The 15907-nt window shown below is 52.7% G+C and overlaps 1 protein-coding gene across 1 annotated transcript; it reads left to right on the top strand.

Annotated features, from left to right (window-relative positions):
• The first annotated feature begins 887 nt into the window (after positions 1-887).
• Positions 888-15729, top strand: Krt7 (keratin 7). The gene is made up of 9 exons (XM_027949794.2): positions 888-1211; positions 2701-2912; positions 4804-4864; positions 5992-6087; positions 8211-8375; positions 9497-9622; positions 12333-12553; positions 15071-15105; positions 15468-15729. The coding sequence occupies exons 1-9, from the start codon at positions 888-890 to the stop codon at positions 15623-15625; spliced, it is 1398 nt and encodes a 465-aa protein (XP_027805595.2). The 3' UTR covers positions 15626-15729.
• Positions 15730-15907: the final 178 nt, after the last annotated feature.

Below are 15907 nucleotides of genomic sequence, written 5' to 3'. Positions count from 1 at the left end.
TCCATGCACACACAGACTCCCACTTGTATAAATACACTCACAGATGTATATATTCAGGGATGTGGGCACCTAGAAGTGCACACATAGGCACAAAGTGTCAGAGATATACACAAGCATCCACAGATAAAATATGTGTGGAACACTGGGGAAATGTGAGTAGGGGGTGGAGGAGATGGGCCTCTGGGCTGCAAATGCCCATTGGGAAGGAGAGGGGCCAGAAGTGGATCCATCTAGTTTCTATCTGGAAATGTGATGTGTCATCTTGGATGCAGCTAAGGAAACCAGCTAGGTCAGGCCCATCCTGGGGTCAGATTATGCAAGACTTGAGCTGATCTTTCCAGGAGCAGCTGGACTTAGGGGGAGGGTGTGACAGGGAATGCCTTTCTGGCTTGTGGTAGGGGGTTTTGGACTCTGACTTCTGAGCTGGAGCATTTTTGTCCACCTCTTCCCTAGTCCATTACCACCTGGTGTCTCTGCTGGCCTCAGGAATCTGGATGCTCTTACCCCTTGCGGAAACCTTCCCTGATAAGTTGTAGGTGGTCTCTGTGAAGTCAAGAGAGGGCTCTGCCTGCTGTTCCCTACTGTTCTCTGTGGCCACCTGCAGAAGGTAGGGGTGTCCTCGGATGGCGTTTCTGCTTACTGCAGGTCAATCCTGCTTGGATCCAGAGCCCGGCCGCCTTGGGGTGGGCGGTGCGGAGGGCGGAAGTTGGCGGAGGGGCCTGGCGGCGGCGGAGAAAGGTGCCTGGCGGCCAGCCCTGCCCCGCCCCGCCCCTACCTGGGAAAGCCCAGCCACCCGTGCCGAACCATAAAAGGGACACAGTGTGCTCGAGGTCAGCGAGTTCGCGCACCTCCTCGTTCGCCGCAAGGTCCAGCGGGGTCCGGCCACTATGTCCGTCCACTTCAGCTCACAGGTGTTCAGCTCGCGCTCGGCCGCCCTCCCTGGCCGCGGAGGCCAGGTGCGCCTGAGCTCGGGTCGCCCGGGCAGCCTCGGCAGCAGCAGCTTCTATGGCTTGAGCGCCTCGCGGCCGCGGATGGCGGTGCGCTCCGCCTATGGGGGTCCAGTGGGCGGCGGCATTCGCGAAGTCACCATCAATCAGAGCCTGCTGGCCCCTCTGCGGGTGGACATCGACCCCTCCATCCAGCAGGTGCGCCAGGAGGAGCGAGAGCAGATCAAGACCCTCAACGACAAGTTCGCTTCCTTCATTGACAAGGTGAGCCGGAAAGGACCCTGCCCAGAGCCGCACTGCCAGCCTCACCAGCCACCCTAACCAACCCTGCCCACGTGCAGGCCGGCGCTGGGAAGCTGGCGTCCTTCTCTCTGTCCACCAATGTCTGGAGAATAGCTCGGTGGCTTTTTCCGACCCCTTGAACTCTGTTGTTGTTAGTCTCCAAGCCCTCTCTCTCTTACATCAAGAGTCTCCAAGCCTCTCCCTTACCTGCAGGAATGTGTCCCTAGGTTCTGTCCAGATGGCCTGGAAGGCTGTTATCTCCAGTTCTATGGGGCTCTTGGGCCAGCTTTGTCAGACATCAGATTAGGAGATACAGAAGACAAGGCCAGGAGTTCTTTGCTCTCTAGGTCCCTTTGGAAGCAAAGGGAAGCTGTGTAGCATCACGCGTGGGGCGGGGGCGACACTCCCTTTCCAGCTGAGGAGACACTGGCTCTTTCAGATGTTGGAAATAAAGGCCTGGAGGGAGGAAGGCTCCTGGCCCCACCCACCTGCCTGGTCCTGGTGGTAGGAGGTGAGGTTACACCTGCCTTTGGAGATAGCCCAGTTGGGGACAAGAAGTGGCACTGAGGGACCCTGGGAAGGAGATATTTGAGAGATGTTTTTCCTGGTTGTCTATTGTTGCCACACCCATGAGCTTCTGTGGGTGGGAGGGCGGACCACTGGAGGGTCCGAGAGAAGGGGGCTTCAAGTGAAGCTGGACCTAGGAACCAAGTGCTGTGGCCCTGCTAGACCCTCCCGGCAAGACCCCCTCCCTTGGGCGTAGACTAAGTGTGCCCTCCCTTGCCTTTGTGTACTTCCAGGCTCCTCCACCCCCATGTCCTCCTTGCCTTTACCTTTTTGGACCTACATATCCTTCAAGTTCTACTGAAGCCTCCCAGGCCCAGGTTCCCTCCTTGCTATTGAGCAGCACTGTCTTATGGTGAACATTCAGGTCCTGGTGCCCCCAGTGGCTGATTTGGAGGAGGCCTTTCCTGCCCCCTCTCCCTAGGCATGTTAAGTGCTTCTTAAGGACCTTTTGGGCCCCAGGGCTGGCATATGGGAGGTGCTCCTTTCACATTGGATTGATTATAGGCCCCTGCCCAAGGCCTTGCTGGAGGAGACAGGATACTGACATAGCTGAGAGGTCCCAGCCTGAAGGGAGGAGTGGCTTGGTCATCCCCAGGCCCCACATACAGGAAGCGGGCCCTTCAGAGGCAGGAGGTAGAGAATGCAAAGGGAGTAAAGGAAAGCAGAGACTCTGAGACATCAGTGAGGCACTCACCTGGCTCACACTTGAAGACACTTGAGAATCTTAGAGGAGAGGGCCAAGTCACCCGACAGAGCCCATGTTCCCATCACTGGTCTCCTAACCAGTGCCAGGGTCCCTGTTGGTGGGAACATGGGCTCTGTTGGGTGACTTGAAACTCTCTTCAACCATGCTGTGGTGGCCTGGTCAGCCCCTTGAGAGTCTCCTCTTCCACGATTCTTTCAGGTGCGCTTCCTAGAGCAGCAGAACAAGATGCTGGAGACCAAGTGGGTGCTGCTGCAGGAATCAAAATCAGCTAAGAGCAGCCGCCTCTCTGGCCTCTTTGAGACCCAGATTGCTGGCCTTCGGGGGCAGCTGGAGGCACTACAGATGGATGGAGGCCGCCTGGAGGTGGAGCTTCGGAGCATGCAGGATGTGGTAGAAGATTTCAAGAATAAGTAATGCTCCTGGTGTCACCTGCTTCTGGGTCCCTGAGCCTCTGCATATCCCTCTGGTTCAGGGGTCAGAGTGTGCAGCTGCTTAGTATGATATTCCCTGAAGGACCGGGTCTTTACTAACACATTCCCTGCTTCTTCTCTCCCACTTCCTCCCTCCCCAGCCTCTGGAGCTGTTGGATGTTCTAGTCTTTTCTCTTGACTCAGTCTGGGGGAAATAGCTCAGTCTACCCTTCCCTGCATGGTCGGGTGCTTGACGAAGTTCTCAAGGGAGAGCAGAAAAGGTATCCTAGGAGTGGGGTGCTTCAAACTTGCATGATACTCACAGGTCATTCTAGAACAGTTCCCTTTTATGCAGGTAGGGAATTTGGAAACCTGAGAAGTTCAAGGACTTGGTTAAGATCACAGAGTAGGTCACTGGGATTTGGGACTTGAATTTTGGGTCCCTGACTCCCAGAAGAGGACAAAGGGTGGGAAGTAAAGAAGCAAGGAGGGAGGATGATCATCCTGAACAATGAGTGGGGTTCAGGGGCTGAGGCAGTTTGGTCAGGGCAGAGCCAGGAAGGAGGATAGAAGGGGAGGGCAGGAAGGTTTGGAGGTCTTTGAATGCTCACTGAGCCCTTCTTTCTCCTTGAACATAAACCAATGCCTGAGGCTTGGGTGGGGCCCCAGCCCCCAGCCCCACCCCCAGCCCCACCCCCAGCCCCACCCTGGCACACCTGCCAGTGGGCACTGGGGGCAGTGAGTTGTGTGCTCTCCTGTGGTCCTGTGACTAAGCAGGAGCAGGTATCTTGGCTTTGGTTGGAGGAGAGCAAACAAGGCTCTGCAGAGGGTCCCCCACCTGCTACTTCCCTGGGGCAAAAGTCAACAGATGAATCCCACAGCAGGTGGAATCACACCAGGCTGGGCTGGGAGGGCATGGTAACCAGTCCCTGCACACCCATCTCCCCCTACTCCAAAGCCCTCAGGTCACCTTCCTATGGGGCTGACCTGGGCTCCAAAGGTGCAGGGAAGGGCCCCTGAGTACCACTGCTCCCCGACCCTCAGTCTGCACCCCTCCAGGCCCAGCAGTGCAGCACCAAGGCCCGGTGGACAGAGGGCCCGGCAGAGATTTCCATAGCTTTTATAGAACTTAAGTACAACTTGGGACTGTGGATCCCCTGAGCCTCCTGGAGGGGCTGGACTAGCCCAGAGGTTTTGTTTCCCATCAAAGCTGCTTGGGGCTATCCTTGCCTGTCCCAGCCACTGTTGGATGCTGCTGAGCTCTTGTTTCTAGACCTTTTTTTGAGTCCCCAAATAACTTCTGGGTTAGGTCCTATTTGTAGAGATTCTCCTAAGGGCAAAGGGCTGCTCCTTGAGAGGAGGAGGGATTGGAGGGCTGCTGTGGGAGTAGAATGGGGGCTGAGGACTCTATATAGCTTCCTCCCTTCAGACCCTTCTTCTCTCCTCAGGGTGGGCTGAACCAGTGGTTAAGGCCTGGGCTATGGAGCCTCCAGGGCTCACATCTGGGGTTTGCCACTAAGTAGCTCAGTACCTGCCTCTCTGTGTCTTCATTCTCTTCTCTGAAAACCACAGTACCATCCTTCTAGGACTGTTGGGAGGGTGGAATGAGTTAGGGCGCAGAGAGCACCTGCAGTCCATAAGCATGGCTATTATATGCTGTCATTGTCCTTTAATTCACATGTATTTTCTGCCCCTCCCCCTCCACACCAAGACTCAAAGCCCTGGGAATAGCCATGTGGAAGTCAGGGAATTCAATTTTGTAGCTCAGACACCTGTTTTTTTCCAGGTGTGTCATTAGTAGAGGGTAAGGGAATAGGGTGGGTTTCACACCTGTGTGTGAGGGCACTGGAGGTAAAGCTGTGCCGACACTGTGTCCCCTCCCCTGCTGTAGGTATGAGGAGGAGATCAACTGTCGCACGGCTGCTGAGAATGAGTTTGTGGTGCTGAAGAAGGTGAGCGGGTAGACAGGCTGGAGGGGGATCATCTGTAAGCACAAGGGACAGGGGATCATGGGATCTCTTACCTGAATGGCTGGTGGGGACCGGTAGCCAAGATCCAGCCTGGAGTAGAAGCCAGGCCAGAGTGGCCAGAGTAGCACGGCCTGCCCTGTGGGTGTGTATGTGTCTGGTGAGTGACAAGACTTACTTCTAGCCCTCCAGGGTTAGAGCTAAGACCAAAGGATGGAGGTTAGGGAGGGAGGTTTCAACCTCAAAAAAGCAACCTCGAAAAATGCTCTATTGTAGCTTGAATGTTTTGTCCCAGGCAAGGGTAGTGGCACCTGGCCAGCCTGAAATATTTGCCGAGTGAATGCAAGGAGTAGTCTTGAGGCAAGGAGTTCTCTATCCCTGGAGATGTGAGAAAGGATCTTGGCAGGCCTTTGGAGCACGTGTGAAGGCTTTGAGCTACATGCCCCTTAACATTCTGCTTCAGCACACACTCACTGAGCAGCTGGTGATTCCAGGCCCATCCACAGAATACAAGATGCCCAGAGTGCTGGGCCCTTTGGAGATCCCAGGGTGAGGAAGAGTGAGCCCTACCCCCAGGAGTTTAAGTGTAGGTAGAGAAGCCCAGACACCCTCTGACCTGGGCTCCTGTGTGTGACCTGCCTGCCTCAGAGCCACCGCACTGCCATTTCACAGGCTGCTGGATCTGTCCCTTCTGTAGGAGGGCACCTGGGAGTTGAAAGATGATAAACTCTCCCATGCGTTAAGGAGTCTTGCAGAGTAGGAGTGATTTTGTTTCAGGTCACAGAGTTGGTGGCAGAGCCAAGGGGGCATCCACACCATAAAGACATCAGGAACTGGTCAAGGGCTAGGTCTGGGGCTTCAGGCTGCTCTGGGCTGCCAGTGCTGGGAAGCCAGCTCTGGTCCTGGGGCCCTGTGGAGACTATGTCCAGCCAGAGGCCTGGAGGGCCTGGGGAGGGAGTGTCCCACCAGTCATGTTAGTGACCTGGAAAAACTGAGTTTCTTACTAGTCCAGTGGTGTTGGCCCTGGGGGTTGGACAGGTTGATCCTATCATTATTAAATGTTTCTGTTGCTATGGATATGGTGTCATTTTTCCCTGTCCCTTTACCCCCAGGATGTGGATGCTGCCTACATGAACAAGGTGGAGCTGGAGGCCAAGGTGGATGCTCTGAATGATGAGATCAGCTTCCTCAGGACCCTCAATGAGACGGTGAGAATCTTGGGTGGCTGACATTTCTCCTTCTGTGCCCTAGGCAGGGAGCCATCTGGTCCAGCATCTGCCTATGGACCACTAGGTGTGTGTTGAGGGTGATGGTATCATCCTGTTCTTTATTCTTTCTGGACTCAGGAATCCATAATGCATTAGGGTAGGAGGAGGGGGCTGGTAGCAGAAGGGGTAGGGTCTATCAGGACTGGTCTTAAGAGACTTGGGATGACCTTGGTAATTTGTCAGGTTGGGGGACTGGGTGGGACTGAAAGGAGCCAGAGGAGGCCAGGCTCTGACACAGTTCACAGGTGCATTGAATGGGACAGGCTGGGGATCCCAGGTGAGGAGGGAACGAGTGTCTGAGAGTTTATACCCAGAGGGACAAGGTGGGCGTCAGCCCACCACCAGCCACCCTTCTGTGATTTTCTCATTCTCTCTCTCTTACCTATGTCCTGCCTGGGCTTCCAGCTGTTTACCTTTGTGGGAATTTAAAAACATTTCCATTGCTCTCAGCGTGAGTTGCTGGCCTTAGGCAGAGGGACAGAGGATGGGCAGGAGCATAATTAACATGTGGGGCTAAGAACAGACCAAGTTCTCAGTTCTCTTCAGTCTAGTCTTTGCCTGAACATCCAGCCTTCAAATGTCGACATGTTTGTTCATTTCAGGGGCTAGGTCCTTGAGGCTACTTCAGGCAATCTAAGTTCAGTGAACCTCCTCATCTCTTCTACCTTCCTCCTCCTCCTCCTCCTCTTCCTCCTCCTCTTCTCCTTCTTCTTCCTCTTTCCTCTTCCTCCTTTTTCTTCCTCCTCTCCTCCTTCCTTTCCTTCTCCCTCCCCCTCTCCTTCTCCCCACTTATTTCTTTGAATTCTTTTTAGATATCCATGAGAGTAAAGTATATTTTGACATATTATACACATTGGAGTATAACCTCCCATTTTCGTGGTTGAACATGATGTGGAGTTTCACTGGTTGTGTATTCATATATGAACAGAGGAAAGTGATGTCCAGTTTATTCTCCTGTCATGCAGGTCTTCTTACGCGTGGCACATACTGTATATATGTATGCCATCTGTACCTATATGCACGTACACATGTACACTGTGTTTATATTAATATGTAATTGTTTCTTCTTATTGCAAAAGTAATACATGCTCATTGCAAAGAAGAACAGAAAATTAAGTGAGGCATAACATGGAGAACAGATCAGTTCTGCCTGTTGTAAAAACCCGGTGCTTGTCCTCGGTGCTGATTCAAATACCAGAAACAAGGTTTTTGAGAAAAAATTTTTTAAAAAATAGACTTATTGATAGGCTAGCAATGGGGAAGTCAGTGGATTAAGGTCCTAAAAGGTTTCTGTCCTCCTCACAAGGAGAAATAAAGGCTTTTAAAGGCGGGGGGGGGGGGGGGGGTGGGTGGGGCTCAAGAATTGGGCTGCACGTATAATTGTTGGTGGATGTAATGAATGTCCAGCTGGTGGCCTTGAGTGAGATGTTGCTCAGACTCACTGGCACTGGTTCCCAGGTCTGAATTTTCTTTGTTCTTGTGGTCAGCGAAGGACATAATAACTTGACATAGGATGGGAAAAAGGTTAACCTTGCTTCCCCTGCTGTTATGGAGGGGGGGAAGAAGAAAAAGAAGAGAAAAAAGGAAAATAACAAAACAAAAAAAGAACAACTCCCCCAATATAAAGTTTATATCCAAATCATGAAATGCACCCTGTTACATTACCATCTTTGTATTGACATTTCCAGACTTTTTGGTGCATATATACACATGGAGAAAGAGAGAAATATTTTTCGCATGACAGCCTACTCCTGACATCCTTCCCCGTCTGTAAACACAGCTCATCACCAGTTTTAAAGGCTGTGGGGCATCCCATGGGAGTGTGATAGGATCTCTTTCACCATCCTCCACTAGTGCTGTGCCCTGAGGGGACCGAGCACCACACTGTCCTGTTACCTCCTTTGATTCCACCAGATCTGCTTTGAGACTCTAGGAGCCAGGGTGGGACGGCCCACTCCAGCCTCCCTTTTTTTTCCCTTTCACTTGTGCGGGGAGTCCCAGGGCAGGTGTGGGCATAGGGATGTGTCTTGCCTCAAGTCCACTATTCTGTCTTGTCCCTCCAGGAGTTGGCAGAGCTGCAGTCCCAGATCTCAGACACATCTGTGGTTCTGTCCATGGACAACAGCCGCTCCCTGGACCTGGACAGCATCATCGCTGAAGTGAAGGCCCAGTATGAGGAGATGGCCAAGCGCAGTCGGGCTGAGGCTGAAGCCTGGTACCAGACCAAGGTGTGCCACCCCTGGGGGCGTCTTTCCTCCTCCTGCCAGGGCCCTCCTCACCTCATCTGGAGCCTTCAGGGCTGGGGGCCCCACTGTCTTGGAGGGCATCAGTGGTTAAATCTGTGGTGCTCTCTGGAGTCCAGGGAAGAGGACATGGGCCAGGTCTCTGCTCTGAGGGAGATCCTAGCCCAATGCAGGGACCTGTCAGAGGAAGTAGACATGCATTACTAATAATGAGAATTTGTTAAGTGCATAATGCTCGGCATAGTTTCAGAACTTACACAGGCATGGCATGCTTACATAGTGCTAGGTGATATTTCCAGTATTTTACCTCTGTTGACTTAATCCATAGAACAGCTCTATTGTGTGTACCATTATTATTACTATTGTAAAGATGAGAAAACTGAGGCACAGAGAGTTTAAGTAAGTTGCCTAACTCCACACAGCTAGTAGATGGAAAAGCAGGCTCTAGATTCTGAATGCCAGGGCTCCTGATCTGGGAGGCTTCATCCTTACACATACTTCATGGAGCCAGGGCAGCTGATGGTGTGGGGGCTGAAGGAATGGGAGGTGATGCGGGGGAAAGCTAGTGCTACTAGAGGCCAGAGCCCGAGGCAAGTCTTAAAAAGCAGCATAGAGGAAGTCTCTGCAGTGGTAAAGAGTCATCCATGGTGCAGGGGTGAGAGCCTAGGGATGCCAACAAGGGGACTTGAGTTCTGGCCTCCATGCTGTCATCGATTTTCTGTGTGATTCCTAGACAGTTCCTCCCCTACACTGGGACTCAGGCTCTGCATCTGTGAAATGGGTAGTACTTGGAGGTGAACGTTGAATAATGTCTTAGGCTTTCAGTTATTGTCCAGCAGTAGGCCAGGGTAAGAGTGGGAAGAGTCCCAAGGTCAAAGGGAAGGGCCCTGGGAACCTTCTCTGTCCTTGCTAAGAGGTGACTGAACCCCTTCCCCACCCCACTGCCCAATACTCTGGCCTCCTGGCATTGAGTGCAGATGGTTGGGTGTCTGATTGTTCTTCCCTGGAAATAGAAGTGGGGAGGGGCTCTCCTTGGTTGGGTAGAGAGACCAATCACCTGTAATCATGGCCCACCCCTGCAATACTTGCATCTGTGGCCCCTCCAGTTTGAGACCCTCCAGGCCCAGGCTGGAAAGCATGGGGAAGACCTCCGGAACACCCGGAAAGAGATTGCGGAGATGAACCGGGCCATCCAGAGGCTGCAGGCTGAGATCGACAGCATCAAGAATCAGGTGCGGCTGGGCTCTCATCCCTCCTTCCTCTCTGCTCCTTGGGGCATGTGAGAGGCAGCCATCTGAGGCCAAGTTCTGGGTGAGGAGCAGAAAGGTGGAGGGGAGATTGTCATCCTGTCTCCCCTGGGCCTAGGCTCTGCAGCTCACTTCTCAGGGCTGCTGGTGAGACCTCCAGGATAGAATGCTCTTGGCCAGATGCTGGCTTGGGGCCAGAGCGGGAAGAGTGCTGGCTGGCCACAGAGCCAGTGGACAGAAGCCTGGGCTGGTGAGCGAAGAGCCACCATCAGTTATCCCATTGGTACTGAGCGCTCTGCTTGCACCCAGCTCTGGGGCAGTATGAACATCTGGGAACTCACAGTTCATTACCAAGGCTCACAAGTCCCTTCTCACCCTGACCTTGCTTCCCAACTCACTCTGCTTGGGCCACACTGGCCTGCTTCCTGTGTCTTGCATTTGCCAAGAGTGTTCACGATGCAGGGCTTTTGTACTGGGCCTCTCTCTGCCTGGAATGTGGTTCTCCCAGCTCTGTCAATGGCTGTCTCTTTCTCAACCTTGGGTTTAGGACAAAAGACCCCTTCTTGGAGGTGACTTCCTCAAACACCTAGCCACTATATCAGCAGCTTGTCTGAAGTTCTTTGAAGCACCTGTCACTCTGAAATGTTCTGAATTATTATTAAGTTATCGACTGTCCCCATCCCCACTGGTTTATACAGGGACCCCATCTGCCCGCTTCTCTGTCTCTTTCTTCCAGCACCTGGCACACGATAGGGGTACAGATCTCCAACAAGAGACTGACTGAAAACTGGAAGCTAGGTTTGGGGGTGTTGATGAGGGAAGAGTCCCCAATCCCTGGTAGAGGTGTGGGTGTGGTGGGGCAGCTCAGCTGGAGCAGAGGTCTCAAGGGGGAAAGGGGGCGGTGGGGGGGGCAAGTGCAACATCTTCAGAAAGCTTATCTCCAGGAGGAGCTGGGGAATGGGAAGTGAGGGTGAGTTACACAGAATCGTCCTCACCTCAGAGCCCTGAAGGCCTGTTTATACAGGGGTGGAGGCTGCCTCCTGGCACAGATGTTGGGTCATGAATCACCTCGTGAAGTGGGCCAGTTTCCAGGCCAGGAGGGGAGGCACAGAATAATGAATGGCATTTTCCCAAATCTTATATCCTCTACCACATCCAGTTCTTCTCCATACAACAGGGCAGAACCAGGGCTCAGAGTCAAGTATCTATCATCACTAAGGGGCCTTGAGAGGATCTGGGAGGGGCCTCCAGAGGCAGGGGCGTATGGTCTGTGGCTGAGGGGACACCAGTCTGACAAGACAGGGCACTGAGATGTAGTCCAGGGATAGAGAAGCAGGGCAGTGGGGCTTCAGCTGAGGGAAGAGAACACAAGGGAAGGGGTTGGTTGATGAGAAGTGAGAAGAAGGAGTCAGTCCTGAGCTAGGGAATGGGGGTAGCAGCTCACTGAGCTGAACAAGATGTCTGGGGTTAAACAGACTTCTGGTAATAGCTGTTTTAATCGGCTTTCTGTCACTGTGACAAAATACCTGAGGAAAACCAACTTAAAGGAGGAAAGCTTTATTTTGGCTCAGTTTCAAAGGCTTAAGTCCATGGTTGCATGGTTGTTTGGGTGTACGGCAAGGCAGAGCATTATGGCAGGAAGCTTGTGGTAGAGCAAAACTGCCCATCTCATGGCAGTCAGGAAGCAGAGTTGAAGGGGTAAGAGTCCCCATCTCCTCTTCAAGGGCACGCCCCCCCAAACCTAACTTCTTCCACTGGGCCCCACCTCCTAAAGGTTTAACCACTTCCTGAATAGCACCATTAGCTGGGGACAAAGCCTTCAACACATGAGCCTTTGGGGGACAATCAAGATCTAAACTGTAACAGTGGGGGAAGAGCCCAAAGCAGGGGAACATTAAGGCCAGGTAGCAGGTGGCAGTTGCTCAAGGCAGACACAGGTGCACCAAACTCTCCCTACCCAAACCCATGACCTGTGGATATGGTATATGGGATGATTAGTAGGATCTCTCTGCCCCAAGTTCCCCTCTTCTGGGCTTGTTCCCAGCTGATTTTTATTTTGAAGGTTGTTTCTGGTTCTTGTCAATTGCCTGGCATTTGGAGACTCAACCAGAAATCCATGGCCTTGGAACTCCTCTAGTTGGGGACTGGGGGACTGAGGATTTTGCAAATCTAATAACATTTATTAATACTAGCAATCATAGTAGCAGCATTTTTTTTTTTTTTGGTGTGTGTGTGGTGCTGAGGATGAAACCCAGGGCTTTGCACATGTTAAGGAGATGTTCTACCACTAAGTCACCCTACCCAGCCCTCACAATAGCATTTATTAGGCACTTGCAGTTTGCTAGACATTGTGATAAGAGTTCTTGTGTTTCATTTCTTTTTATCCTCTAGGATCCCTATGAGATAGATGCTGTGATATTGCTCTTTCAGGGAAGGGGAAACTTTGGCTTGGAAAGGTTGATTTTTCCAAGACCAGATAGCTAGTGAGTGGCAGAGCCAGGATGGGAACCCGGGCTTTGGAGAGCCAAGTCCACAAGTGTTTAACTCTTGGGATTCTCTGGTGCTTGGGGGAGTCAGCAGTTCAAGGAATCCACCTTAAGCAAGTCACCGAGGTGCTCACTGCTGGATGGGTAGGCAGGAAAGCAGTAGCTGGTGAGCTCTGTCCTCCAGCTCACAGTCCCACCACTGCCCGCAGCGTGCCAAGTTGGAGGCTACCATCGCAGAGGCCGAGGAGCGTGGGGAGCTGGCCATTGGGGATGCTCGCGCCAAGCAGGAGGAGCTGGAGGCCGCCCTGCAGCAGGCCAAGCAGGACATGGCGCGGCAGCTGCGCGACTACCAGGAGCTCATGAACGTCAAGCTGGCCCTGGACATCGAGATCGCCACCTACCGCAAGCTGCTGGAGGGCGAGGAGAGCCGGTGAGGAATGGGAAGCGAGGCCGGGGATCGGGGGCTCAGTGGGGTCTGGGCCTGATGTTCAGCTATGTACAAGCATTTTCTGTGTGTCCCTTGTCTGCAAGGCACAGGGGTGGGAGGTACAAGGAAGGATGGATGCTGCTTTGCCTTAAATGAAACAACCTTCTAGAAGGAAAGGTCACTTAGCATAAAGCCCCTTTGTATGTATGGGCATTCATGGGGTATCTTATTTGATTCTCAGAACACAGGGAAGCAGATCCGATATTATTGACTCCCTAGTCTACTGTTATTAATTGATTAGTCGGCGCATAGTCAAGGAGTGCTGATTCCTGGTCCAGCATCTTCCATGACAGCAGGCTGCTTCTCATGACGTAACTCAGCTAAATCATGTGGTACTGTCAGAGTGTGCTAGACAGGGAGAATTCCTCTGTTCCCAGACATATGTGCATACTCACCTACAGTGGGAGAGGAAGCTGGGATGGGTTAGTCTTGTAGGATATTCTTCAAGAAAGACCAGGTGCCTCTAACAATGGAGTTGGGCCTTTGTTTTCTCCTGGTTGGATTGGTTGAGCCTGTCAACAGATAAGGCTTTACAGTGTGCCTTGGGGGGAAGTTAGGATTTGGAGAAGTAAGAAATAACAGCCTGGCAAAGGCTGGGGACTCATCATGTTTGGCTTTGGCTTGTTAGAACCCGGCCATGCAGATGGATAAAGTGTAGACACGCTTCTGCCCTCAGGGAGGTGGCACATCTGCTGAAGAGATAAAACATTCTCAAAGGAAGTAGTGAATAGTAGCTTGTATTTTAATTGCTAAATTTATTTAAAAAAGAAAACAGCAAACTTTCTTTTCTGAGCAGCATTCCTGAGGGGTTGGGGAGGAGGCTGGAGGATGAACAGAGTGGAAGGAAGGGAAGGGAGAATGAGGGTGTGTAGGAGCAGAGAGCCTGGAGAGAGGGGAAACCTTGGCAGCAGGTATGAGCTGGGAGGCAGGAAGGAGGAGGAAGGGCTCTGCTCCGGCCCTTGACCTGTCCCTCCCTAGGTGGGCACTCAGTCTTTGTGAGAAGAGAGATGCTGAGCAGGGCACAGAGCAGCTCCAACCAAGATGCCTCTCTCTGCACTCCATGGGCATGGGGGGACCTCGGTTTCTTGAGAACTCTCATGCTGGGCCTCTTTTCCTTATAGAAGTCAGAGCTGGGGGACCCTTAGAGTAGGACCTGAACCAGCTTCCTTCCATGGGCAGAAGAGGGGACTGAAGTTCAAAAATGATTAATGGCATACCCAAGGTCTCACAGCAAGTGGAGACGCCCTCTTCTGAAGGCCTAATCTCAGTTCAAATTGCTCTCATCAGGCTTAGATCTTGGTGCTTGGAGAGGAGACTGGCCTTCCCTATCCTTGGGGCACGTGGAGATGGACACCTTCCTTTTATCTCTTAGCCTGTCAGCCTTTCTGGGGAAGATCCAGGGTCATGATCCCTAAACTCTTACAATTTGGGGGGGGGTGCTTCTTTGAGAACACAAAGTCACAAATATAAAATTAGGCACAAAAATACTTAGAATGAGAAAAGAAAATCACCCAAATCACTAAGGCTTGGACATGCAGCTCTCTTCCCTCTGAGCCCTCTAGGTGTTGTACCAGAAATTCTTAATACAGGATTGTTGCTTGGTGGCAGGCAACTCACCCTGTTCTCTGCTTCTGGCAACTTCAAGCACTTGCAGGGGCTATATGAACAACCATCCTGGAAGCTTCCAGAAAACACATCCCTTGTCCCCTTCTTGGGCTTGAGGCTGCTGAGACCTGCTGAGCTCCCCTCACTTCCTCTACTAAAGCAAGGTCCCCCTCCCTCCTGCAGAGCAAACTGATCCCCAAGGCCAAGGGCTTGGTGACAATGGGGCTGTGAGTCACAAAACAAACACACCCAGCTGTCTCAGATGGATTTTTAATTTCCACTGCAAGACCTGTTTCAGCCCCACAGGCTGCTTAAAGCCACCCCACCTACCCTGCCGCCTTCCTAGGTCCTGGCTGGAGCTGCATTCAATCAGTCAACAATTCACTAATTATTTCAACACATAGTAAGTAATTACTGTGTTCCTGCCTCGTGCTAGGGGCTGAGACACGGGAATCAATAGGCAACAACCCACTTTTAGGACTTTATGATCTGGTGAGGGAAGGCAAACATGTACATATATAATAAGTGCGGCTACCATTTACCAAATCCTGGGTGTGCAGGGCTTTAGATAACTTCTGTAACTTAACCTTCACCAACAAATCTCTGATCTTGGTCCTATGTTAGACCCAATTTATAAGTGGGCAACAAGAGGCTGTTCGACTTTGCCCCTGAGCATGTGGCATGTGAACCTCCCCCACCCCTCCACCCAGTTTGCACCAATGTGGAAGGCCAGCTGGAGGTGTGGGGACAGGAAGAAAAGAACAAGGATCCTGCTGGGGCCTGGAGGGGGTGCCTGGGAGTGCTCCTCCAGTGTTGAGAGCAGAGCTGTTCTCATGGTTTGTCCTCTGTCCCCAGGTTGGTTGGAGATGGAGCAGGAGCTGTGAACATCTGTAAGTCTCCGGCCACCACTCTGTTCTGTGCAGACTTGCTGGGTCACTAGAATGCCAGTTTGTCCTGCGGGCCCTGCTTGTGGGGCTGGGAACCTCCTTTCCTTCTACCCTGGCAGGTTCCCTGCAGCTCCTATCCAGCTCAGTGGCCTCAGTGTGAGAGGTCAGGGGGAGACAGAGGGGTGGAGTGGGGGAGGGGAGGGCAGTGAACCCCTGGGGTGCAGCCCCTGGTTAGAGACTCCCTTTGGGTTGTCCAGTGGAGTGGTAAGGGAGGGAGGCAGCTGAGCTGGAGGGTGGGGCTGGGGTGAAGGGATGGAGTCCTTGTGGAGGGCTTTACCAATGGCGCCCTCCTTTCTCTCCCCCAGCTGTGGTGAGTTCTACTGGTGGCAGTGGCAGAGGGCTGGTCTTCGGAGGAACCATGGGCAGCAACGCCCTGAGCTTCTCGAGCAGCGGGGGACCTGGAGCCCTCAAGGCCTATTCCATCAGGACCTCATCTGCCACCCGAAGGAACCTCCACAACTAAGCCGTGGGCACAGACACACACACATCCCCCTGCCCACAGTCATAGGAGGACTCTGGCCTCCCACCCCTGGTCCTGAGATTGAAACATAGTCTGAAAACTAATGTCAGAGTAGCTTCAATAAAAAGAATTTCTGAGCCCTGGGTGAGCCCCATGCCCATGCCTGATGTCGGGATTTCATTAGACTGGGCATGGAAGGGGGGATGGGGAGTGGGGACGGGGACTAGGCAGGACAGTGTCTGGATGACCATGGTGGTGTGGGGGTGCTGTTCTAAGGGACTGGAC

This window comes from Marmota flaviventris, chromosome 3 (assembly GCF_047511675.1).
Source record: "Marmota flaviventris isolate mMarFla1 chromosome 3, mMarFla1.hap1, whole genome shotgun sequence".
In the NCBI taxonomy this organism is placed as follows: Eukaryota; Metazoa; Chordata; class Mammalia; order Rodentia; family Sciuridae; genus Marmota; species Marmota flaviventris.
This window is presented reverse-complemented; position numbering and strand designations above follow the sequence as displayed.